The 26,711-nt window shown below is 44.8% G+C and overlaps 1 protein-coding gene across 2 annotated transcripts in view; it reads left to right on the forward strand.

Annotated features, from left to right (window-relative positions):
• The window catches only part of VPS13A (vacuolar protein sorting 13 homolog A), a 339,425-nt gene that overhangs the window by 12,504 nt on the left and 300,210 nt on the right, over positions 1–26,711 (forward strand). For both annotated transcript variants that reach the window (XM_032790455.2, XM_032790457.2), the window contains exons 2-7: positions 391–434; positions 8,394–8,436; positions 10,427–10,522; positions 14,139–14,240; positions 15,280–15,389; positions 15,783–15,842. In XM_032790455.2, coding sequence (XP_032646346.1) covers positions 391–434; positions 8,394–8,436; positions 10,427–10,522; positions 14,139–14,240; positions 15,280–15,389; positions 15,783–15,842 — 455 coding nt within the window. The remainder of the gene's footprint in view (positions 1–390; positions 435–8,393; positions 8,437–10,426; positions 10,523–14,138; positions 14,241–15,279; positions 15,390–15,782; positions 15,843–26,711) is intronic.

Below are 26,711 nucleotides of genomic sequence, written 5' to 3' on the forward strand. Positions count from 1 at the left end.
CACCTCAGTCAGTAGCAGAGGATCCAATAATTTACTCAGTCGTCCTTTTTTTCTTTTTTTTTTTCTTCAAATAATATCCGTTCTGGTATGTTAACAAGTGACACACAATATTCTGTATAGAAATTTAGAACACCTAGTTCTGTGGGCGATTCTGGTACTTTAAAGCATGTCTCGGAGAACTTTTGTTTGAAAATAGTAGGAGCTAGTAAAGACACATTAAACTTGTTTACATAGAGTCATCTCTGAAGGCCTTCTGATGTTGCTGTAGCACTGGTGTTAGTCTCATTGGCAGTTCGACTGCAGACTGGCCACTAATATTTTTGATCATGTCCCCATTGATTCTAGACCTGCTTTGAGACAGCTTTTAACCCTTTTAATTTTTCCCTTTAGGAGCTGTCGCACTTAAGAATCTTGAAATAAAGGAAAATGCACTGGTAAGTTCAAAGCAAGCAAAAATGAGAAAGTGTTACCACTGTTGTGAAAATAGTTGTTTGTACAGTATATTGCACTTTTAAAGTGACATAGGTTGATTTTTAGCTAGAATAGTAAGCAGACATCTTTCAGCTCAAGAAATGAATTGCTTTGGTCTTCTGAAAAACCTTCAAAAGTTCTTTGTTCTTTCGTTTTTATGGACTGCTCTGCTACTATTATTTGAGAGGCCATTTGAAAAAAATTTCATGAGGAAGCTTGAATGATAGTTACAAGTCAGATCTAAAAATACATTTTTAGCTTTATAAATAATAAAGCTTTGCTGGCTAGAACACAGTTTGTCAAGCACATAATCTAGTACAGAGGTTGGCAACCTTTTGGAAGTGCTGTGCTGAGTCTTCATTTATTCAGTCTAATTTAAGGTTTTGCGTGCTAGTAATACATTTTTAACGTTTTTAGAAGGTCTCTTTCTATAAGTCTGTGATATATAACTAAACTACTGTTGTATGTAAAGTAAATAATGTTTTTAAAATGATTAAGAAGCTTCATTTAAAATTAAATTAAAATGCAGAGCCCCTCAGACTGTGGCCAGGACCCAGGCAGCGTGAGTGCCATTGAAAATCAGCTTGTGTACCGCCTTCGGCACCTGTGCAATAGGTTGCCTACCCCTGATCTAGTAAAACACTATTTGAGATTAATATTAAAATATAGAGAATAGAATATAGGAAATATTAAAACATGTTCATGTCATAGAAACCCTTTTTTAATTTAAAGTTTTGCACACTCACAGCAGAAAATTTAAAAACAGCTCAAAGTCTTAGATTTCTCTAAGCATGTCTCAGAAGGTTAGAGTGAGAAAAATGAGACCTTTTGTATAGACAATACATGGTCAAAATTTTTAATCCAGCAATTACTCAAATAATTTTGGCAATATACTCAGAGGGTTATTTCACTTAGCATCACCTTGTTCCAGGAATGTTGGAATTTGTTTGAAGGCTTATTTTCCAGCACTTCCAACTTGTGTCACAATAAATAACATTTTAAATTTTCTCCCAAGCGTGACAGAATAGATTTTTGTTACATGAAAACTGTATTAATTTAACTGAGTCCCATTTTGAGTATTATGTGAAATATTATTAAGTAGTAAACTATACAGTTGGCATTTATGTCAGGAAATATTTTGCACCGATTAGTTGCTCCTGATGTTCTGCACTTTAGGAAGAAACTGGTGGAATTTCTGTTTTTTTAAAATACTTTTTGAATCCCCCAAAGCAGTGGTGGTGAGAGAGAACTTGATCCAGACTTCCTGCAGACTGTAAATATTGCCTTCTGAATATTAGTCAGTTTCTTCTTGAGATACATCTATGAAGGAACTTTCTGTGGGAAACTGTGCCTTGCTGGCTGTTGCTTCAGCCCTTCACCCAATGATGCCTTATTGGATAACATTTTTATTTCTGTAACCCTGCCTTTCAGCGGATCTGGCTAGTTTAAAAAAAAAAATCTTAAAACCTAAGGAATTTCTAATAGCCTTGCACTAAGGAGTTATTGTGATAATTGGGCTACAAATTTACTTAACTGTAAAAAGAATGTGAAAGTTCTTAAGATGTCACAATAACCTATAATAGAAAAAGATATGAAAGGGAGAGAGACTGAATTAGTCCAAACAAAAAGGTGTACAGATATAACTCAAGGGCTGTGTTAAGATCATGCTTGGTAAATAAGGAAAGAGTGTGGAACCAGAATTGGTGTGTTGGAAACTAGGCCTGATTGGTGGACAATATAATGAGGGGATTGGCTGTTCCACCCAGTATTCCCTTTGGGGGGTCCTTAGAGATTTTTGGGAGAAAAAATGGCTCCTGGAACAAGTGTCACCATCATGGCCACTCTTTCCACTGTCTACTTGGACCTCAGGCCTTGGTCAGAGAGATGTCCTGACCAGACTAGGCCAGAGAGGGGCCCCGAAGACATCACCACTTCTACTGGGTCCAGCTGAATACAGAAGACCACCTGTGAGGAAACTGGATCAGACCTTAGCAGCAGCAGCCTCTCTCAACTAATTGCTCTTTTCCCCAGAAAGGACAGTTATTACCATCTTAGATGGTGTCTAAGAGACTGTCAAAAAAGGGTTTTTTCCTCTTCTAATAACTGTCTCCCACTAAAGGGAAAGGGAACAAGGGATGCTGTTAAGCCGAAAGCCTTACTTAATATTTTACATTTCAACTGCTTTAATTGTTTTTCCTTTTTTTCTTTATCTTTATCTTTTAATAAAAGCTTAAGAGGATTTCTAATGATGCATTTTCCCTGGTATTAAGCGGGCTGAGATCTCTGTAAACCAAACCCCAGATCTTATTTAATGCCTTTGACAATCTGAGCACATATATTCCATCTAAGTTAATGCAGAAGAGCTAAAATCGAGGACTGATATCCCTCAGGTGATTTTCATCAGAGAAGCAGATTGACAAGTTAAATTTTCCTTTATGAGCTCAATATTTGACTTTCTTTAAAACAAACAAAAAAAAAGATCTGATTCATTCTTCATTATGCCATGGCCCACAGATCTAATACAAGAGGTACTTCAACTTGCAGTTATTCCAGCTGGAAGTAGAACCAGACTGTGAATCACTGGTAGTAGGGGAATGACCTGCTCCCTGAAGTTCTTCTCAGTTTTCCTTCAAGTGCATTGGGTGCACACACACCTAAAGTGAAATATATACGTGTGTCCAATACACTCACCATCTCCAGGAAGTGCTGTTTGTGGCTGCAAGCTTCAGGTTAACTGAAATGGCTGCAAAATATGATAGAAGATTTGTTCTTTGAAGAATCCAAGTTTTTTTCCCCTCAAAAGTCAGACAACGCTATGTGCACTGTAAAGGACTCCTGTGAAAATCTCTGTTCATTAGGAGTTTGCACTTGAATGAAAAAGGAGCACTTTAGACCTCATGTCGTAGCTTCCTACTCAGATTTGAACCTTAGCGTTCATAAACTGAGAAGCTAGCATGAAACCCCTCTAAGCTCAATTTACCAGCTTAGATCTGATCTCGTTGCCACCATCCAAAATGTCCAGGGTTTTGGCCCCCTCTGGTCTCCCCAAAACCTTCCCTGGAGGGACCCCAAGACTCAGAAACCCTGAGCCTACAACAAAGGGAGAGTAATAACCACACTGCCCTATCATCTCTCTCTCTCCACCCAGACTTCCTCTCTGCTAACTGGGGAGTATTGATGCCAATCTTTACATCACAATACCCAAGAGCTTACTTCCTCTATCCACAAAGAGACAATCCCAAATACAAGGAAACAGAAGAGATTTCTATCTCTCCTCCCCCTAGCTCCTTTCCCGCCCTGAGGACACAGGATAGTTAAACAACAGAGCGATAGTGAGATTCCTCTCCCCCCTGTCTTTCCTTTCTCCTTACCAGAGATACAGAAGAGACTCAAACAGAGTTTTAAAGAAAGTTTATATAAAAAAGAAAGAAAAATACTAAACATAATCTTCTTGTATCCAAGTTGACAATTACAGAGTCAATTGGCTTAAAGAAAAAATATGAATTAAAACAGCCTTATTCAAAAAGAGATACAATTTAAACATTCCAGCACACACACACCACATGTAAATACAAAACAAAACATATAAAAGCCTTTTGTTTTGCTACCTTTGTACGTACAACCTGGGAAACTGAAGATGAGAAGCTTACAAGGTAGAAAAAGATCCCCTGCAAAATATCATAGCTGAGGAGCCAGACAAAGACAAAAGAACGAGAAACAAAATTTCCCTCGCCCTGAGCCCTGAGCTTTGAAAAATCCAGTTTCCTGATTGGTCCTCTGGTCAGGTGTTTGGTTCCCTTTGTTAACCCTTTACAGGTAAAAGAAACATTAACCCTTAGCTATCTATTCATGACACCTCACCTTTGTTATAGATCCTTGATCCAGCAGAGATCAGTGATTCTACCAAGAGGGGGTGTAGACCTCTCCATTGTTGCCAGCCAATGTTGTTTAGAGCAGTGGTCTCCAAAGTGGGGTGTGCTCTGGCAAAAATGTTAGAGCTGGTGCAGCAGGGGGTGTGTGCTCAATATTTTTTTACTGATGGGGTGCGTGATCAAAAAAGTTTGGAGACTACTGATCTAGAGGTTCTTCTAATCAGGCAGCCTCAACCTCCAAGTAGTCCTTTTTGACTGCTTGATCATGCTCAATACCGACCATGTCTCCTTTGGGAGACAACTATCTCATTTTCTCTGTGCTTGGAAAGAGATCTTGTCAGACCGCTGGAGATCACTCGAATGAGCGACTCCATGGCTAAGTTTGAAAATGAAGGGGCTCGAGACAGCCTTGCTTCACGCCGCTAAATAGGAATTTCAGGCGTCTCTCCTTCCATGGAGTGGGTGATGGTAGTGCAGCCTTCAGACAACATCCCTATTGTGAATATCTGCAAACCAGCAACATGGTAGTCTGTACAAACTTTTTCCAGACATAATGCTGTCACTCAAGCCTGAAGACGCTATGCCAGCTTTGGGAAGCTGGTGTTAGTCTGTTCAAGTGATCCAAGGGCCAAGGACCTGTAAGGTAATTGCTGATGATGAGTCACCTACAGTGGAATACATCCATGCACAATCCCTTGAAGGAGAAATAGAGTTACTTACCTGTACAGTAACTGTTTGTTCTTTGAGATGTGTTGCTCACATACATTACGTGACCCTCCCACCTTCCTCAGTACTTTGGACATTGTATGCAGTGATGTGAAGGTGCAGAGAGGACAGTGGTAGACACATCCTTTTATGCTCTTGGCTTGACAGATGAAGATAACAGGGATATATTGACCGGCTAGTGCAGGGGTCCCCAACATGGTGCTGGCCTGCGGGCGCGTTTAAATGCGCCCTCATCTTGGCCAGCAGTTGAGCATCCACCGAAATGCCGCTGAATTTTGGTGGCATTTCGGCAGTGATGCCTCTCGATGACGTCGCTTGCCATTGACAAGCGGCGTCATTGAGAGGCGTCGCCATCGCAGTTTGGTGGCATTTCGGCAGATGCTCGACCGCCGCCATGGTCCTTCGTCTGGCGCCCGCCAGATGAAAAGGTTGGGGACCACTCAGCTAGTGGAACAGCCAGCAGAAGTCTTCAATATCTTATCCTGTCACATCTGTTGACAGAGTTCAGGGAATATTCTCAGCTCCCTCAATTGGTGAGTGCAGAGAACCAGATTTTGTTGGAGGGATTAATTAATAAACTAGACAAAGTAATCCTTATGGTAGTTGCCAGCTGGGGTTAATAGAGGGGGCTTTTCAGATCCCAGTTCAGTCCAGGAAATGGGTATCAGAAGAAAAAATCATAATACCCACCAGCTGGAACACAAAGATTCAGTAAGATCTCGGAGGACTCTTTCTTCCAACAGACTTGCTCTGGTCATGACAGGCTAGGGCATTTATAAATAAATTAGGAATAAACATGATCCGTGCTATTCCAGAGAAAAAATCAACTTCTGTTCTGGGAAGAGCATACTTTCCTACCACTGTGGTGACTGCCTATCAATGGAGAGATGAACATCAGAACTTACGTTGCAGAATTTGGGTTAAGCAGAGTGGAACCTATATCCAGAAATACTCTCACTCCTTGTCAGTATATTTAGGGTATGTTTGCACTACGGGATTATTCCGATTTTACATAAACCAGTTTTGTAAAACAGATTGTATAAAGTCAAGTGCACGTGGCCACACTAAGCACATTAATTTGGCGGTGTGCGTCCATGTACCGAGGCTAGCGTCGATTTCTGGAGCGTTGCACTGTGGGTAGCTATCCTGTAGCTATCCCATAGTTCCCTCAGTCTCCCCCACCAATTGGAATTCTGGTTTGAGATCCCAATGTATGATGGTGCAAAAACAGTGTCACGGGTGATTCTGGGTAAATGTCGTCACTTATTCCTTCCTCCGTGAAAGCAACGGCAGACAATCATTTCGCACCCTTTTTCCCTGGATTGCCCTGGCAGACGCCATAGCATGGCAACCATGGAGCCCGTTTTGCCTTTTGTCACTGTCACCGTATGTGTACTGGATGTTGCTGACAGAGGCGGTACTCCAGTGCTACACACCAGCATTCATTTGTCTTTGCAAGGCAGCAGAGACGGTTACTATCCCTATTGTACCGTCTGCTATGCCACTGTAAATTGGCGATGAGATGACGGTTATCAGTCGTTCTGTACCATCTGCCATGCCACTGTAAATTGGCAAGGAGATGATGGTTATCAGTTGTTCTGTACCGTCTGCTGCTGTCATGGATGCTCCTGGCTGGCCTTTGCTGAGGTCGGCCGGGGGCGCAAAGACAAAAATGGGAATGACTCCCAGTCATTCCCAGTAGATGGTACAGAACGGCTGGTAACCGTCTTCTTCATAGCAACTGGGGGCTGAGCTCTAGAGAACCAGTGTATCAGGGAACCAGAGAGCACAGCTGCTCCGTGTCAGATCCCGCAAGAAATGATGAGCTGCATGCCATTCATAGGGGGATTGCCCCTGCAACAACCCCACCCGTTGACTTCCCTTCTCCCCCAACCCTTTCTGGGCTACGTGGCCAGTTATTCCCCCATTTGTGTGTGATGTAGAAGTAATAAAGATGCTTTTTAGTGAATAAGAAAAACACTCCGACTTTGGTCGTGCAGAGATTAAATCGGTGGAGAGGAGACGGCAGCATCCCTGCTGCTATTGATAGTCCAGCAGTACGAGAATATTTTCTTTAGAGCATGAAGGGAGGTGTGGGATTCAGCCCCCCAGTTGCTATGATGAGGATGCGGTTACAGCCGTTCTGTAGCCATCTGCCGGGATGACCAGGAGTCCATTCTACTTTTACCAGGCGCCCCCCGCCGACCTCCCTGAAGGCCAGCCAGGAGCACTTCACGGGTTCGATGACATGATGGATATCCGTCCTTTTGTACCAGTACTTGTCTGCCATCCAAGGGAGGGGAGGGGGGAGAGGATGCTTGCTCATTGTATTGCGCGCAGCACTGTGTTACCAGCAACAGTGCGTAGTAACGGGTGACATATGAAAAAGTCAAGAAACGATTTTTTCCTTTTCTTTCATCGGGGGAAGGGGGACACAAATTGACGAGCTTGGGATAATACCTGAACAGGCTTTGGGGTCAGCCGGATTCAAAATGTGTTTGACCCTACGGCATTGGGAGCTCAGCCTGTAGGGGCGATGAAATGCTTTCGGGAGACTGTGGGGGACTGATGGATACAGTGGAGTCCTCAGTTCCAGTCCTCCCTTCCTCCATGAGCCCTTGTCGTGTTTGATTCTTTACACTTTCCGTTAATGGCTTGTCACAGCATGTGTCACTGTGCTGTGGCTTCTATGCTATCATAGCCTGGAGATCTTTTTTTCCAAATGGCTTTCTCATTTCGTCTTCTGTAACAGAGCTCTGATAGACCCAGATTTGTCTCCCATAAGCGATCAGATTCCAGTATCTTCACCGTATGATCCAGCTGCTGGAGCTCTTTTTGATTCTGGGAGTGCATGGTCCACCTGTAGCTGATCAGCGCTCCATGCTGGGGCAAACAAGAAATGAAATTCCAAAAGTTTGCAAGGGCTTTTTCCTGTTACCTGGCCAGTCCATCTGAGTTTGGATTGCCTGTCGCAGAGCATCACAATGGTGCACTGTGTAAATACCGGCCGGAGGCCAATACCGTCGATTTGCGGCCACACTAACCCTAATCCGATATGGTAATACTGACTTCAGCGCTACTCCTCTCATCGGGGAGGAGTACAGAAACCGGTTTAAAGAGCCCTTTATATCGATACATCTGGAAAAGACTCCCATACTAAGATATTAAAGAATATATGCTCTCAATTTATGTTTTGTGTTTGGAGCTAAGTGAATAGTAGTGTAATTTTGCCAAGAGGGAAGTTGGGAAGAAAACATAAAGGTAAATTAAATATATTGCTTAAATAGGTCTAAATATTTTTTTTTAAATATATTATTTTTGCAGAGTCAGCTGGATGTACCATTTAAAGTAAAAGCAGGGCATATTGGTAAGTTGCATTTTTGTAGCATGCACTACTTTGTAATAAATGGAGCAAGAGCCTGGTAATGTATTTTCTGTTCTTACAACTGACCTCAAGCATTTCAAGTAGTTAATTTTCTAAAGGGTGCTCTGCAGTGTGTAAGTGAATGTGAATCAGTTCATGCATTCTGGAATAAATATCTTCATACCTGTAAAAGACATTCGTATTTTAACTCTGGAAGAGGGAATGCTAACATGGAAAATAAAAGGAAGTTTTACCTAGTTATCAAATATTTTAGAATGTATAAAATATAAAAGAACATTGTATATTAAAAACAAAAAACCCCAACACTACATAATTTAGATTTCTATTTTCTTTTCTGCCTCCTGTAGTGTGCGAACACTTCAGTAGGCTTCCCATCAGCAGCATGTTGCATGACTTGGGGAGGTTTCCTCAGAACACAAATTGACTGGTTGTTGCATGACAAGAATTAGCGACTGTCATAAGGCAGGGCTTCTCTCCAGTTTGCTAAGGACTCACTGTCATTCTCTGTTTCCTTTAGGCAGGTTTATTTTCCAAACTCAAACAAACAAAACAGTACCTCAGTTCACCCTTTGCATTTCAGACTGTCACTGTCTCTCCTCCCAGGGGACTCTGACAGTCCTGCTGCTTCTGCTTCCTGCAGCTTCCTGGCTGTCTCTCAGCCAGTTGACCCTCACTGGGCCTGTCTCTGACCCTTCATAGCCCTGGATGCAACATGGCTCCCTTAATTGGCCGCAACTGGGAGCACCTGTTGAAACTGGGACTGGACCTACTTAAGTTACAGGCAGCCAGCCACCCTGTGACATACTGTACCTCTCTTTCTCCCTCCCCCTTTTAAAAAAAACTCCTCCTCACAGGCAGTTTTTTTGTTTTGATGTGTGAGGCCCTTCTGGACTGCTTTTACCTCATCCCTTCCCCCCAACCAAAACACAAAAAACTTGATATAAACGCTTACATACAAATTCATACACATCAGTATTCCCCAAATACCTCGCAGTCCTTAAAGCCAACATTACAAGCATACCCTCCCCAGAGCACTGTCCTCATAATGTCATCTTTTCCAGGACTTTGAGAAGGGCATCTTCTCTGCACGTTGAGGCTTCAGCATGTCTGCACATAGAGATTCTTAAGTTCTCAAGTTCACTGACAGTGAGGTTCAAGCAACTTCTTTCTTCCTGTCTTGAGTGACTTGATGTTCTCTGGCCAGCTGCACTTTTTCTTGCTGAATCAGCTGTAGCTCTTGTTATGTAGCCACTACTAGCTCTCTCAAGTCCCCTGTCTTCACAACAGAACCCATACAACACGTCTTCTGCCTTTCCTCCTGTGAAGGACCACTGCCTTCACCCCAGCCTGAGAGGTTGAGAGAGGCCGAGATGTAAAGGGGGAAAAATACACTGGGAGTGATAGCCCTGCGTGTTCTTGAAGAACTATTTTGCCTATGTTTGAGAAATAAAACTGCCTAAAAGAGACTAGGCATAGCAGTGGGTTTTTTGAGGGCCGGGGAGAAGACTTGCTTGTTATAATGTCATTGAATTGAAAAAGCATATATTTTATAAGGAAATGTGCTGAATCTCAGTCCAGTATTTTTTCCTCATTCAAATTTATCCCTAAGTACACTTTTTCCATAAGAGGTACAATAAATACTTAAAAAAATATTTTGATTGAGCCAGCAAGATGTGCGCATATCTAAAATGTCCAGTCCTGTTGCTATTGGCCTTATCTTTCCTCATTGCATCCTGTTCCCACTCTTTTTTGTGTTTACCCTGCTAGTTGCAATTTCTAAAAAAAAATAATATATCTAAAGATTGTAAACTTGTCACAGACTGTTTTTTTGTTTGCTTTGAAAAGTACTTAACATGCATTTGATGGTGTTATGGCAATTTTAGGTTTTTTTGTTTTTTTTTTAAACCTTGTAACATACTTTTGAGTCAAATTTCATTACATATTGTTATAACTTTTCTTTTATATACTGTAGGTCAACTTAATCTACAAATCCCTTGGAAATACCTTTATACTCAACCAGTTGAGGCTGTTCTGGATGGAGTTTATTTGCTGATAGTGCCTACAGCCAGTAAGTTGAGTGACAGGAAAATTGTATATCATGGAGCTTTATTTTATTGTAATACTATTTTAAAAATCACAGTAATAGATGATGTATACAATTAGTCTTATTTCCAGTAGTTGCTGTTGCCTGACCCAAGTTATATTTTTCATATTTGATTTTCTTTTACTGTATTATTAAATCTTTAATACGTTCAAACGAGATATTTCTTTATTTCATCAAAATTATCCTCAAAGATGTTTTCAGAATTTTAACTTTATATATATATAAAAATTCCCCTCTCACCCCTATTTGTGGTATGTGTCTTCCTCAACCTCGGGTCCTCTACCAGAGGCCTGGGAGTTTGAGGGTTCTGCGCAGTATCTTAGCTATTCCTAGCACTGCACTTATCTGGACGAGAATCTAGTTGTTCCTGGCATTTTGGACCATTCACCCAGCTAGGAGTCACAGCCCCGAGTGATCCTACCACACTGCGGACCCTTGGCCTTCATCTTTCCAATCCTCTCTAGTTTCCTTGTGTAGGTGCCTCTGGTGACTTCTCCAGCTTTTCATATGTCCTTCTTCTGGATCGTTGGCTGTCATTTGCACTGCTGATATCATCAGCCTACGCATGTCTGTCCTGTCCTTGTCCATTATAGATGTCTGGTTGATTGGCCATATCTCCTGGTCCGTATCTGGATCTGGGAAGTCCCCAGGGATCTTAAGCCTTGCTATCTGGCACAACTTCGTGGACTCCCATTTGGGGAGGTCCTAAGCCCATAAGCTGTGAGTGTTTCCTGTTACACAATGCAGCACTGTGTGCCGTTCAGTGTATCTTTTCCTTACTCTAATCACTCCTGCACTATGATGGTTGGACTGTCCTCTGAGGCCTCTCTAGCACAGTTGTACCTTGGGTCCTCTTAGTGTGGTAACCCCTGTTCAGGGGATCTGGTGCTCAGTCTGTTCTGTGCTCTAATGATCAGTGCTCAGTGCTGTCCTTGATCACAGCCATGTCAGCACTGTAGGAATTCCCCAGTGTCAACCCAGCTCGCTATTGTCGATGGTACATGCCATGGCAGGGTTTTGTTTGCCAGGGCACCTTTTGCTGCTGGTCTTCCTCCCTGTTTGCTGCCGCTCAGCGCAATGTCTCTCAGGACCACTCAGCTTCTTCGTGGGGGGGCCATCTTACTGATGTACTCCTGGATGTTTCGGTTTCATCAGACAGATGGCTTTGATGTACACGCCCGCCGCCCGTTCTTTCCGGTGGTATATCCAAGTTCTGGGTTTGACTTGGGAACTCCGTCGATTGTTGAGGAGATCGGGTGTTTCCGATTTCGGCAGCCTCATGTCTCCTTTCGCCAGCTCACTTATACCGGGCAGGGTATCTGAATGACTGCAGTGGGTACTGTTGATGGCAGGGAATCTTGTTCTCCCACTGAGCTGGTCTTCAGGACCTGTGTATCTATCTTGAGTGGTATCTTGGTGTCCTCTTAGATCCTTCGCTCCTCATCATGGTTTCAGTGTGATGGACGAAGACTTGTCGTGGTCTGTATGTTGCTATGTGGCCGTGGTAGTTCCCATGAAATTTGACTTACCTCTTCTAACCGCGGAATCTCCACGGACTCAGTATCCCACTGAAGATTCTGTGCGTCGGTGGGATTAACGGTCGTGTTCTGTTCATCATTAGCATTATCAGCTTTGATGTATCCAATAGAGGACAGGCATCAGGTAGTTCACTCCTTGAACCTGTAACCCATATCCAGTCCTTTGATTATCTGGCCGAGGGTTCAAGCTATGCAGGCGAACAGCTAGGGGGACAGTGCATCACTCTGTATATCGCACTTGATGGCACATTCTGCAACTGCCCTTAGAGTGACTCCAGTGTAGTCTCCAGTAGTCCCATTGAGTCTTGAGAGAGGTCCTTGTTCCTGTTGATTTGTTGGCGCAACTCAGTCAACTCGTTATTGTAGGCTTTCCTGTAGTCATCCAGGCTGTGTCAGATTGGTCTGTCTTGACTGAGCGACTCTGCTCATATCTATGAGCAACTAGATGTTTCAGAGCCTCGTGGTGTTGTTCCAATCCTTCCTAGCTGTGCTAGTACTGGCACCATTGTCCTGTAGCTTAGGCAGCCATGAGACCTGATAGACTTCCATTGTTGTGGGAGGCCAGGTTATGCTGTGTAGTTGGACGTGCTCCTGTCCTTGCAGGGTCTTCATGATTCAGCCACTTCTTCCTTGTTGCGGTAGCATTAGGTACATTGTTAGTCTTACCAGTATGGGTTGGGCCTCTGCACGGTAGGTCGTGCTGCACTGCTAGTTTTACGTATTTCATGTTTGTCTCTACCAGGTCTGAGTCTGGCTGGATGTCTTTCTACTGTGTGAGTGATGGTTCTGTTCTGAGAATTGCTGTGTCTGTTTTCAGGTCCTGCAGACACTTGCATGGTGTTATGTCTTCTCTTTCTCCATATTTCTTCCAGTAGGTGTCAGTTTCTGTGCTGGTGGCTCTGCTGTTATTGTGTCGTGCAGAGTTGGGAGCCTTGGATGTGTTCTGGAGAGGCATTTTTTTTTGCCTCTGCTTCTCTTATGTAGATACTCCTTAGCTCTTACTAGTGCTGTGAGTTTGTTTAGCGTCTCTGGGTCCGATGGATCAGGTCCTTGTCATTTTTTCCAGTACCGATCTTCCTTAATCTCTACACCCTATCTGTAGTTCCATCAGGCTGACAACAATCTACATCCAAGGTCGCAACTTTGATCTTATCCTCCAACCTCATTTTCCGAGGGTTGGTACATATGTTGTTTTTCTTGATCGTGTAGCCAAGCGATCTCCAGGATACAGAGGCTGTAGCGTATACCAGTTCATGTTTGATTAGCGTGGTAGTAGGGCATTAGCTGAGGTCTATTGGCGTCTTCACATACTTCTGATGCGTACTTCTCCACCTGAGCCCTTGTAATCGGTCTCGTGATTGACTGTAGCATATTTCCATTTTATGCCTCAATCGGCTGCCCGTGTACTCCAGCAATGGAGGAGGTGTGGCAGTGAAGTTTTCACATTCAGTGTGCGGCTGCAATTCCCTTTTCTCAGTTTTGATTGGCGTGTGAATGGAGTGGTCTAGCTCAAGCTGTTGAGAGGCAGCTTCCTCTTTACCAGTGTTAATAGCGGTGGGTAATCAGCTGTTTCAGTATTAGTTGGAATGATAGGTCTCTTGTTCATCCACAGTTCCCTCATACGTCTTCATATATGTTCTCCTCTCATTAGGGTCCAGTGTGCATAGTAGCATGCCCTCATTCCAGGTTCCTTTGTCTCGTCGCATGAATGGATTTTATCACAGATAGCCCAACTCTATCTCAGATTGGTCCTGTTTCCTGCAACATCTCGACTTGTTAATCGGGCACGTCTCACGCAGACTACTGAGCTTGTGTCACGTCTATATTGAAGTTAGCAGGTTCGAAAGCGTTGGTGGTCTTTTTTGCCCAAGGCCCCTACTGGAAAGTTGGGTACCAACCGGGATTTGAACCCCGGTCTCTCGTATCAAAGGGCGGTCTCCCGTATCAAAGGGCGGCGCTCTTAACCACTACGCTATCCAGTTGCTTATATATATACTTATATATACACTTGTGTCTTAACATTCTCTCCCTTCTTTACATAGGCATAAAATATGATGCCGAAAAGGAAGACAGACAGCTCCTAGAAGCAAAGCAAAGGGAACTACAAAGAATAGAGGATGCAAAACAGAAAATAGCTGACCAGGGTAAGCAGGAGAAACAGATATGACTGTATGCATTGCTAGATCGTTTAAGTCAAAAACTGCCAGATGTTAAACTAATTGAATATGGATTCTAGCAGATTAGTTGCTTCCCTTCCAATATTTTTAAAAATGTCTTAGTTATGTGCACTAACATATAGTAAATTCACTAATGTCCCTTAACTAGTAGCTGGGAAAACTGATGGCTACTCGCTACTGTACATTTTTGTGCAGAATATTTACTTTATTTCCAAAGTTTCTGTATTACTTATAAATACTGACACTAAGGATAGTCCAGCTATTATAGTTGGTACTTCAGTCAGATTATGCAGTAGATGTGTCCTGAAAGCCTGATAAAGTTTCAAAACTAAACATGAATAGATACAATTCACCTTTTTTTACAGTTGTCTGCCAAACTCACTTTCTCTCTGATACGAAGCAAATTTAATTTTGCCTCCATCAACACAGAATCTCCTTGTATCTTTGTGGCAATGCCTCCCTAAAGGCTAATTCTACAACGTATAGAGTGCCTTATTTTCTACTGCAAATTTGTTGGGTGTTGAAGGATGATATTTAGGGCTTTATTTTTGAAAGGTATTTAGGCACCTAAAGGTGTAGATAGATGCTACCAGCTTTTGAATGGCCCCCTAGGTGCCCAACCCCTAGCAGGATTTTGAAAACCCCTCTAGGTGCCTGTCTGCATTTTCAGATACCTTTAAAAATTTGGCCCTTTCTACGTCACTAGCGACTTAAGCAGGATGAGGCCCTAGAGGACAAGTGATATAAACATTATGAAAGTAAACTGAAGGGTAGTGTTTAATACAACTACAGTACAGTATAGCAGCAAGTACAGCTTCTGGTATGTGGAATCACTTCAGCATGTGACTTTTATAGTTAGGAAGTATTATGTTCCTACCATTGTTGATTCTTGGAGTCTAATCAGTTACAAAATTTATAATATTTAAATGATTTCCCATTCAGTTTTATTTATCTCTCATACTTAATTTGAATAAAAATATATGTAAACATCTGTGCTTCAAATTAGATAAAGGAAAAGAAGAGAAACAAGACACCTTTGTAGAAAAATTAGTCACTCAGGTCATCAAGAATCTTCAGGTGAAAATTTCCAACATTCATGTTCGATATGAAGATGATGTAAGTACTTCTGTATGTATGGAACATTAGGATCTTGTGTATTTTCAATTATTATGGATGACCCCCAGTTAGTTTCTTTTCCCCTCCTTCTATTTTCCACATTATGAGGGAACTTCTAACATTCCAGCAGTTTTCATCTGTGTTTTTTGTGTCTTTTCTAAGGATGTATGCTGTGTAATAAATCAAATAGCATTGATTTATGTATTTCTAAAAAAATACCAAAATAAATATGAGAGAGGACCATTTGGTAAATATATAAATCTGGAGTTCAAAGTACATAAAATAAGACTGCGTAATTGTGCAAGCAATTATTCACATGTTGCAAACTGTTTTTCCTTTTCTTCATGTATTCTGATTTTAAGTAATTCTTTTTGTATTTTTTCCTCTTATTAGATCACTAATCGAGATAATCCCCTGTCATTTGGGGTCTCACTTCAGAATCTCAGTTTGCAGGTAATTCAGTTTTATACTTGAAAGTATCTAGTACACTTATCATGTTTTAAAGATATTAACCTAGCAATAACAATATTAATCTAGGAATAAATCAGTGCATCTGATAAATGATTGCTACAAGGAAGCATGCTCTTATTTAAAACTGCTTGTTAGATAGGTACACACACACCTACCTAATAGGTTTAGAATGCCCCAGATATAGTTACCCATAGTCTGAGATGGTTTCTAGTGATCACTAGCAGGGCCGCCAGGGGCCCTCTTTCCGTCCAGCTGATGGGGAGTTTAGATGTCAGTGCCTTGTGCGAAGAAAGGCTCCCTTGGATTGTTCCCAGGTATTTATTTTTACCTGTCTTTTATAGCTGACAAGCACATAACCACATGACTCCTAGTGGGTCACCATAATAACCTCTACTTTGTCACCAATTCTCCTAATTTCAGCAAACTGTTCATTATCTCAAGACATTTCTAGTATTTCTTGCCATAACAATATATCAGGGGCACCTAAAACCAAGGTCACTATTCACTCTCTCTTCCATAACTTTCTATCCCATCCTCCAATTCTGATTAACAAACTGCAAATAGGCAGTTGTCTGACCTTATCCCACAAAGGCCTAAGATTATTCCTTGCTATGTGGTATTTGGTTTTCAGCTGGCAGTGGCTGAACATACAAAATGATTGATTGCAGTGTTGTCAAGTTCTGGGGTATACTCAGGAATGTCAAATTCTGGGGTAACAGTAGCACTGCTTTCAGATGTTGGCACCTGGCCAGTAGCCACCGCTCTCCACTCTGCTTCCTCACACTTCTGCAGAATACATCTGAGAACACTTGAGAACCTCTGGTGTAGACTATGCTGGTATGCGTTGAAAGTTCGCTAGTATGTGTCACGCTGCTTGGATTGGCTCACAACTGTGAGTGCATACTTCAGGGGAGACTATCAGAAAACAGGACAGATACAGAACACACCACCAGCGTGGGGTAACTATATTTCACCAAGCCAGTGACAAATGTAAGCTCCTAAATCACTATACCAGTCTTCCATGGAGTCACAGACACCATAGATTCTCCAGTTCATCTTGCCACCCAGACAAACTGGACTTTTTGTGATACGAGGTCACTTAAACCAAAAATCACATCACATCAGGCTGCTCCAAGAGACCAGTCACTTACCCCAGATCAATTGGTACTCTAGGTATTACACCAAAGACAATACTGATATCCATTCTTTAGTAAATTAATTAAAGGTTTGTCAGCTCAGAAAAGGAAATGAGTTATTGAGAGATTAAAGCAGGTAAAATATATGCACAGGTGAGTTACAGTTTGTAATTCCAAATGGTGTCAGTGATATAATAATCTGCCAGGGTGCCCAGATAGTCTCTGGAGATCTCCACTTTGCATCTGGTACACTTCCTGTAAGAGTCCAAACAGTCCAGAAATCCAGGATCTTTCCTTGAATCCATACTTACAGCTTCTCACAGAAAAACAAAATGACAGTGTCACTACGCATGTGGACTTTTTCGTTGATTATGGAGAGTGAGGAATGCATTTTTAGTCTTTGACCTCTGATCATCACACACAATGACCATTTGCTTTGAAATTAGGGCTTTTCTGTTGAAGTTCTTCATTTGCATTCCACAAGGCTTCTTTCTTGTTTGATGGGTTATTTAGTTAAAGGGGTACACACAATGTAAATGTTGGCTACTATGTTATAATAGGATATAAATAATTGAAAACAATGCAAGTAACATTCCATTAGTTTTCATTAAGTTTAAACTCCAAATACACTCTTATACATTTAACAATCACTTTGATCTATACTAATACACAAGTGAATTGACCTTGGACTCTGGCTTGAGCTGGCACCTGGTCTGCCAGCATCACAGTGTGTGTTACTGTTGAATTAGTGCTATGTTAGTAAGCAGTATGCAACTGTGTATGTGTCAGCAGGGTCTACGTGGGCTAGTTAGTGTGCAACGTGTTCTTGTGTTTTAGAATGCCCTTTAGCATGCATTGCCCCACTGTGTAGACAAATCCTATTGCCCTACTTGTTCTAATAGCTAGAATTAATCATAGGAATCGTCAGTATCCCAGTATTCTAAATACAGAGGCTGACAGCTTCTAGAACTCATTTCTAACTGTCCCAGAGGTTTGCCTTGTATCTATATTCCATGTTAATAGCTGCCCCCCACTCAACTGGGAATGTTTAAACACACCCTTGAGCCCTTTATACACTATTCCAATTCTAGATCCAGATATCAACACTGAGGAAGAGCTTTTTAATTCATTTCTCACTCAGAACTACTGTACCACCAAACACAAATTGTTACAAAATGTGATGCTAGCATTTAAATTGCACACACAATTGCAACCACCATATCCCAACTAGATATTGCACTTAATATTTTTTTTTTTTTTTTACCATAATTGGAATTTAAGTACTGTAGTCTGATGCTCAGATTTTAAATGATAGCGTTGAAGCTGCCACCATTCCAGAATGTACTCCAAAAGAGGGGAGGTGGTGAAAACGAGTAACTAGATGAACTTTTTTGGAAGGGAAGAGGAAAGGAGGGAGAAAAAGTCTTGAATGGTCTCTTGCCTAAGTCAGTGAATCCAATGGGAAGTAAGAAAAAAGCTTACAGAGAGCCCTAAAATGGTGGCAGTGATACAGTTTTTTGTATGAGGAACAGTCATAAGCTCTTTATATAGCAATTAGATAATCTTTTTTTGCCTTTCCATGTATTCAAAGATGCACAATCCTGCTAAACGAGTCAAACTTCGGAAAATAGAATTAAAAGTAGTGTCTGGTACCACCCTTGCCCCAGAAATGTTACCATTTTTTGTGCTTTTATGGATATTTTCTTCTTTTGAAACCTCATACCCAAAAAACCCAACTGTTCTCCCCTACTATTGGGTGGGTGGCAGACTAACAGGACTATGCTTGGGAAAACAGTGAAATTATACTACTTCTTTGAGTGCTTGCTCATATCGATTCCAATTAGGTGTGCGCACACTGCATGCACGCTCGTTGGAAGATTTTTACCCTAGCAACACTCGGTGGGTCGGCTGGGTCGCCCGCTGGAGTGGTGCCGCTATAGTGCTGGATATATGCCCCTGCCGACCCAACAGCCCTTCAGTTCCTTCTTACCGCCCTTGACGGTCGTTGGAACTGTGGAGTGCGGCTTAGCTGATCGCCACATCCCTAGCTTCTCGTAGTTCTTTGCTCTTTACTGTGTTTGTAGTTCAAGTTCTTGTAGTTATAGTTAGTGTCAGTACTTGTTTTTATAGTTAGTGTATATAGTTGAAGGGGGGATCGGGGATTACCCCCTTTCCTCCACCCCGGGGCGGGCCCATGCCCAAGGCACTGGGATTCAAACCGTGCTCGGCGTGCCAGAAGCCGATGCCGATGCCGATAGGACATCCCCACGACTCCTGCCTGAAGTGCCTAGGGGAATCCTATCTTGTTGACAAGTGCCGCGTTTGCAAGTCATTTAAACCAAGGACGAAGAAGGAGCAGGACTTTCGATTGGAGCAACTCCTTATGGAGTCAACACTTAGTCCTGCAACATCGGTACCGAGCGCCCAACAGACTACCTCGGTAAGGAGCGCCCCTTCGGCACTGGATCACTCCGGTACAGAGAAGGAGTCCCGGCACCGACCTCTACTGGCACCGACTCCTTGGCACCGCTCCCTTTCCCCGACTGGGAAACAACATAGTGCTCCGACTCCAGCCTCGCAGAAGGAGCGCTCGTCTAAGACGATTTGTCGGGTACCGTCATCCACTGCGGCGCCGTTGACGCCGGCACCACAGATTGCAGCTCCACCTAGCGCGGCACTGTCAATTCCGGTCCCACAAGGGCCGTTGAGTCTGGTGCCAGATAGCTCCCCGGTTCCTGGTATGGTTGAGCTTGCTCTCCCTTCTACGCCCGAGACCTTCTCTACGGCAAGGGAGCTCATTGCTATGACGGAGCCGATATGTCTTCAACCACCGGTACGGGTTGTTCAGTCCATCGGCAAGGCAGCCCTGGTAAGGTCTCCTTCCATTGGTCCACCAGAGAGATGTCATTCCAGATCATAGTCTTGCAGACACTCACGATCACGTCGTTCCCGCTCCCGGCGCCGCTTGCAGTCCTGGCACCGCTCTCCATCGCGGTACTGGTGGCACTCATGGCAACATTCAACATCTCGTTCACCAGACAGATACTCTCAGCCCTGGTCTTGGTACCATGTATCCCGCATTCGCTCCAGATGAAGAGACTCGAGATCCTGGTTGACCTCCCGGCACCAGTACGATAGAAGGTCCCGGTCTCGCTCATGGTACCGCCATAGCTCCCGGTACCACCCCGGGATCGAGCGTCAAGAACAGTGGTGCCCTCCCAGGGTCTCTCGGCACCACTGTAGCCTTCGAGACACACATCAGTATCTTCTCAGGCTGGCAGTGCATCCTACCATCAGGAGTGTGACTCTGATGTCCTCAGCCAATATCCGGAGAGACAACGCCACGAACAAGGGCCTCATCACTGGTCCTTCTGGACACCATGGGCATACCACCAAGCCCAAGGTGCCCCATCAGTGGCTCAATCGTCGGCCCCATCAGAACATCGGGTACCAGAGGCGACAGTGAGCCGCCCTCCCCCATGGGCAAGGAAGAGGCTCCAATTCTATCTGCAGTCACCGAGGTTCCACCTGATGCAGATGACGCCCCTCAAGTACACGACTCACCTCAAGACCCGTTGGTCTCGGGCCTCTCGTCCTCCTCCTCCTCACCTGATGAGGCGGTAGCAGGAACATCCTCCTCAGGCCCTCCACCAATTGATTTCAGGGCTCATCAAGACCTCTTGAGGCGGGTGGCTCAGAATATGAACTTGCAGATGGAGGAGGTCACTGAAATAGAGGACCCGGTCGTGGACATCTCATCGGCTGATGCATCTACTAGAGTGGCTCTCCCGTTCATCCGCACTATACAAGCCAATGCGGACACCATTTGGCAATCCCCAGCTTCAATTTCACCTACAGCTAGGGGAGTAGAGAGGAAATATATGGTCCCCTCAAAGTGGTACGAATATCTCTACACCCACCCACCTCCCTGCTCTCTGGTTGTCCAATCGGTGAACGAACGGGAGCATCATGGCCAGCAAGCATCAGCTCCTAAGGCAAAGGAGGCTAGACGCATGGACCTCCTAGGCTGCAAAATACACTTGGCTGGGGTCTCCAACTTAGGGTGGCAAACCAACAAGCCCTCCTAAGTCGGTATAACTTTAATACGTGGGTGTCCGTGGGAAGTTTATGGAGCTTCTTCCCCAGGAGTCCCGTCCAGAGTTTACGGCCCTACTTGAAGAGGGTAAAAAGGTAGCAAGAACCTCCCTCCAAGCCTCTCTGGATGCAGCGGACTCGGCTGCCAGAACTCTGGCATCCGGAGTGACGATGAGGCGTATCTCCTGGCTCCAGGCTTCAGGCCTTCCCCCTGAATTGCAGCAGATCATTCAGGATTTACCCTTCGAGGGCTAGGGTGTTTTTTCAGACAAAACCGACCCCAGGTTGCAAAGTCTGAAGGACAGTCGTGTCATAATACGCTCGCTGGGTATGCACACGCCAGTGACCCAACGAAGGTCCTTCTGGCCCCAGCCACACCGCACTTACAACCAGACTAGGCCGCATCAGGACTCTACCAGAAGGTGTGTCAGGGGGAATCGGCGGAGGCAGTCTGGCCCTCAAGGAACCCAAAGTCAAGTGCCTCCTAAACCACCAACGGGGCCCAAGCAAAACTTTTGATCCTTCTCCCTCCTTTTTCAACCGCCTATCCCATTTCCTCCCTGCCTGGTCCCAGCTAACCTCAGATCGTTGGGTCCTCCGCACGGTGGAAATGGGATACCACCTGCAGTTTGTTTCAACCCCTTCTCTCCTTCCCTACCCGTCCCTCTTCAGGGACCCCTCTCATGAGCAATTCCTCTTACAAGAGGTCCAGGCGCTCCTAAAACTGGGAGCCATAGAGGAGGTGCCCAAAGACATGAGGGGCAAGGGGTTCTATTCCCGCTGCTACTTAATCCCCAAGGCAAAGGGAGGTCTACGACCGATCCTAGACCTGCAAGAACTCAACAAATTCCTGATAAAGCTGAAGTTGGTATCCCTGGGGACCATCATCGCATCCCTGGATCCAGGAGACTGGTATGCCGCCCTCGATATGAAGGATGCTTATTTCCACATCGCCATTTATCCACCACACAGACGGTAGCTCCGTTTTATGGTCAACCACCAACACTTTCAGTTCACGGTATTTCCCTTTGGCCTTTCTACAGCTCCAAGGGTCTTCACCAAACACATGGCTGTAGTAGCCACCTCCCTCCGGCGTCGTTGAGTACACATCTAACCGTATCTCGACGATTGACTCATTCGACGGACTTCCCAGTCACAAGTATCGCAGCACCTGTGCATCGTCAGAGACCTCTTCGGGAGCCTAGGCCTCATGATCAACACAGAAAAGTCTTCTCTGACACCCATGCAGAGAATAGACTTCATCGGAGCTGTTCTGGACTCCAATCTGGCCAGAGCCCGCCTCCCCCAGTCGCGTTTTCAAACAATGGCTTCGATAATTCGAAGTCTTCAATCCTTTCCGACAACGTCGGTGTGCACTTGCCTCGGCCTAGTAGGTCACATGGCCTCCTGCACCTTCGTGACCAAGTACACGAGGCTACGTCTCCGTCCCTTCCAAACCTGGCTTGCTTGAATATACTGTCCACACAGAGACAGTCTGGATTCGGTGCTCACTATCCCCAGGAAGGTTCTCGACTCCCTCACTTGGTGGTTAGACCCCTCTCTGGTCTGCGCAGGGATGCCATTCCACCCACCGCAACCCTCGGTGGCCCTAACCACAGACGCGTCATCTCTGGGTTGGGGTGCCCACCTCGGGAACCTTCATACTCAAGACCTCTGGTTGCCTCAAGAGCTGGCCCGGCACATCAACGTGAGGGAACTGAGAGCAGTCCATCTAGCATGCCAGGTGTTTCGGGACCACCTACAAGGCCGTTGTGCATCAGTGTTCACGGACAACACAACGGCCATGTTTTACATAAACAAGCAGGGCGGAGCACGCTCCTCCCTCCTTTGTCAAGAAGCTATCCGCCTCTGGGACTTTTGCATAGCCCACTCTATTGATTTGGTAGCGTCTTTTCTCCCAGCAGTCCAGAACACTCTGGCAGATCACCTCAGCAGATCCTTCCTGTCTCATGAGTGGTCGATTCTTCCGGACGTTATCCATTCTGTTTTCCGGAGTTGGGGCTTTCCCCACATAGACCTCTTTGCCTCCCGAGAGAACAGGAAATGCCAAGTGTTCTGCTCCTTCCAAGGACGCTCCCTGGGCTCCCTCTCAGATGCATTCCTGATCCCGTGGAAGAGGCACCTACTTTATGCCTTCCCACCGTTTCCACTCGTCCACAGAGTCCTACTCAAGCTCTGCAGGGACAGTGCCCACCTGATCCTCATTGCTCCATCATGGCCGAGGCAGCATTGGTACACTCTGTTGTTCGACATCTCAGTGGCAGACCTGATCCCCCTGCCACTCTGGCTGGACCTCATAACACAGGACTTTGTCAGGCTTCACCATCCGGACCTGCAATCCCTTCATCTCACAGCATGGCTGCTGTGTGATTGAGCCAGTCTGAGTTGCGTTGCTCTGCCTTGGTACACCAGGTGCTCTTGGGCAGTAGGAAGCCTTCACGAGGATGACACATCTCGCCAAGTGGAAGCATTTCTCCTACTGGTGCGCTCAGAGTAACTTAGTCCCCGGACAGGTATCTGTCTCTACTGTCCTGGATTACCTATGGTCCCTGAAAGAGCAGGGCCTGGTGGTGTCTTCTGTAAAGGTGCATCTGGCAGCTATTTCCGCATTCCATCTGGGGGAAAGTGGCAGTTCAATCGTTTCTCACCCTATAGTTTCCAGGTTCCTTAAGGGATTGGAGCGGTTGCACCCTCAAGTCAGATGCCTGACCCCTACCTGGGATCTAAACCTGGTGCTAGCCAAGCTTATGGGTGCCCCTTTTTTAGCCTCTGGCCACCTTCTCCCTGCTGTACCTCTCCTGGAAGACAGCCTTCCTCATTCCTATCACCTTGCCAAGACGAGTATTGGAGCTTCGGGCTTTGACAGCGAATCCTCTGTATATGGTATTCCACAAGGACAAGGTACAGCTGCTTTTGCACCCCTCTTTCCTCCCTAAGGTGGTGTCTACTTTTCATGTCAATCAAGACATCTTTCTCCCAGTCTTTTTTTCCTGAAGCTGCACTCATCGCGTCGGGAACAACAACTACATACCTTGGATGTCCGCAGGGCTCTCGCCTTTTATATCGAGAGAACCAAACCCTTCCGACGTTCGCCTCAGCTCTTTGTAGCAGTGGCAGACCGGATGAAAGGCATGCCGATCTCTTCCCAACGAACTTCATCTTGGGTGACATCCTGCATCCGAACATGCTATGAATTGGCTCACATTCCAGCTAGCCATCTCACCACCCATTCTACTTGGGCGCAAGCCTCCAGGAAATATGTCGCGCTGCTACCTGGTCATCGATTCACACCTTTGCCTCACATTACGCATTGGTTCAGCAGTCCAGAGACGATGCAGCCTTTGGCTCAGCAGTTTTGCATTCTGCAACGTCTCACTCCGACCCCACTTCCTTTGTAAGGCTTGGGAATCACCTAATTGGAATCGATATGAGCAAGCACTCGAAGAAGAAAAGATGGTTACTCACCTTTGTAACTTGTTCTTCGAGATGTGTTGCTCATATCCATTCCAAACCCACTCTCCTTCCCCACTGTCGGAGTAGCCGTCAAGAAGGAACTGAAGGGCCGTTGGGTCAGCAGGGGTATATATCCGGCGCTATAGTGGCGCCACTCCAGGGGGCGACCCAGCCGACCCACCGACGTTGCTAGGGTAAAAATCTTCCGACGAGCGTACATGCGACGCACACGCACCTAATTGGAATGGATATGAGCAACACATCTCGAAGAACAACAGTTACAAAGGTGAGTAACCATCTTATTTAGCAGCTCTTTGTGTAAACTCCAAACAAGCCAAAAAAAATCCTCCCACCACCACCTCTGATTTCTCAGGATGTCTTTGTTGCAAAAACGATGTGTTCTTAATGTGAGTTAAAAAAGCAGTGAAGACAAGGCATTTTGGATTTTAACTTGGATTAGCAGTTTGAGTTCAGTCCCAGGTTCTTCTATAGCAGTGGTCCCCAAACTTTTTCTGTTGTGCCCCTGTTCCCCCTTACTGTAGGAGACCTCATACTTCTTGAAAACAAGCTGAGTCTTCTCTTCAGTCCTGTCTGAGGTAGGAAGGAGCCAAGATCTTCAGATGGTGCTTCTCTCTGGTCACATCCCAGAGAATATGCCAAAAAGGTCTAAGATTTATCACTCACCCAAACTTGCTCCTTCCAGATCTGATTGGCACTGTGATCTGTATCTGCCAGATTAGTCTCCTTGCACCCAAATCACACAGGTTCAAATCAGTGCTCAAGTCACTGCCAGATCATGCCTGCAACTCCTTGGGCCTATGGCAGCGTGCACCTTTGTCATGTTTCATTCTTGACTGCATCTGCGTTGCTTCCAAGTCAGGTTCAAGTCCATTTATACACACCCAACAAAGACAGTCTAAACAGTTGTTCTCGATCCCCTGTCATATTCTAGTTTCCTTTGAGTGTTGGAAGAATCGAGGCAAAGTGTGTTTGGAGGTCCTATTCAACTATCCTCCACTTGCTCTCACAGTAGTTCCTGACACGTCTCTCCTTGGAGCTCATTGCCAGGAATAACTAGGACAGATGGACTGCCCGAAAGTCCTCTTTGCACATCCACGTTCTGGAGCTCAGAGCTATCAGGTACACCTGTCTGCACTTCCTACCCATGATAAAAGGACAATGTGTCCACATAACGAGAGACAGCAGGGCTAGTATGTACCACATAAATCACCAATGGGGACTGAAATGCTCCTTTCCACAGAGGTTATGAAATTATGGAACTGCTGAACAGCCCATGATATTCTGCTGTGGGTAGTCTTCCTACCCAATTAAAACTATTACCTCCCGTGACTTGCGTGCTATTCCTCAGTTAATGCAACCTAAAATTAAATAAAATTAAAACACCATAGCTGACTGTTTCAACAGGCGCTTCACTGGGTGGAAACAGAGAGAAATCCATACTGAGACAGATATTTCGTAACTGGGGATTTCCAGAAACGGATCTCTTCGCCACTGTAGTCAGTACAATGTTCTGCTGAGGGACGCCTTTCTCTTCTGGGTGGAGAATCTTGTATACAACTTACCTCTCCTGCTGCTGGAAACTACATCAGATTGCAAAGGATGAATATAAACAAGTCACACAAGTATGTAGGGCAGTGGTTCCCAAACTTGTTCCACCTTTGTGCGGGCTGAGGGATGTACTGGCCACTGCTTCCAGCAGCCCCCATTGGCCTGGAGCAGTGAACTGCAGCCACTGGGATCTGCGATCAGCTGAACCTGCGGACGCGGCAGGTAAACAAACTGGCCTGGCCCGCCAGGGGCTTTCCCCCGCACAAGCGGTGGAACAAGTTTGGGAACCACTGATGTAGGGACAAAATTAGAAAGGTCAAGGCACAAAACAAGATTAAACTAGCTGGAGACATAAAGGGTAACAAGAAAACATTCTATAAATACATTAGATGCAAGAGGACGCAAGAAGAGGGGGGAGGCCTGTTACTCAATGGGGGAGGGAGGGAGAGAACAGAAAATTTGGAAATGGCAGAAGTGCTAAATTACTTTTTTGTTGAAATCGAGGGGCCCAGATAATCTTGATCCAAAAATATTAAAGGAACTGGCACATGAAATTGCAAGTCCATTAGCAAGAATT

This window comes from Chelonoidis abingdonii, chromosome 6 (genome assembly GCF_003597395.2).
Source record: "Chelonoidis abingdonii isolate Lonesome George chromosome 6, CheloAbing_2.0, whole genome shotgun sequence".
Taxonomy (NCBI): Eukaryota; Metazoa; Chordata; order Testudines; family Testudinidae; genus Chelonoidis; species Chelonoidis abingdonii.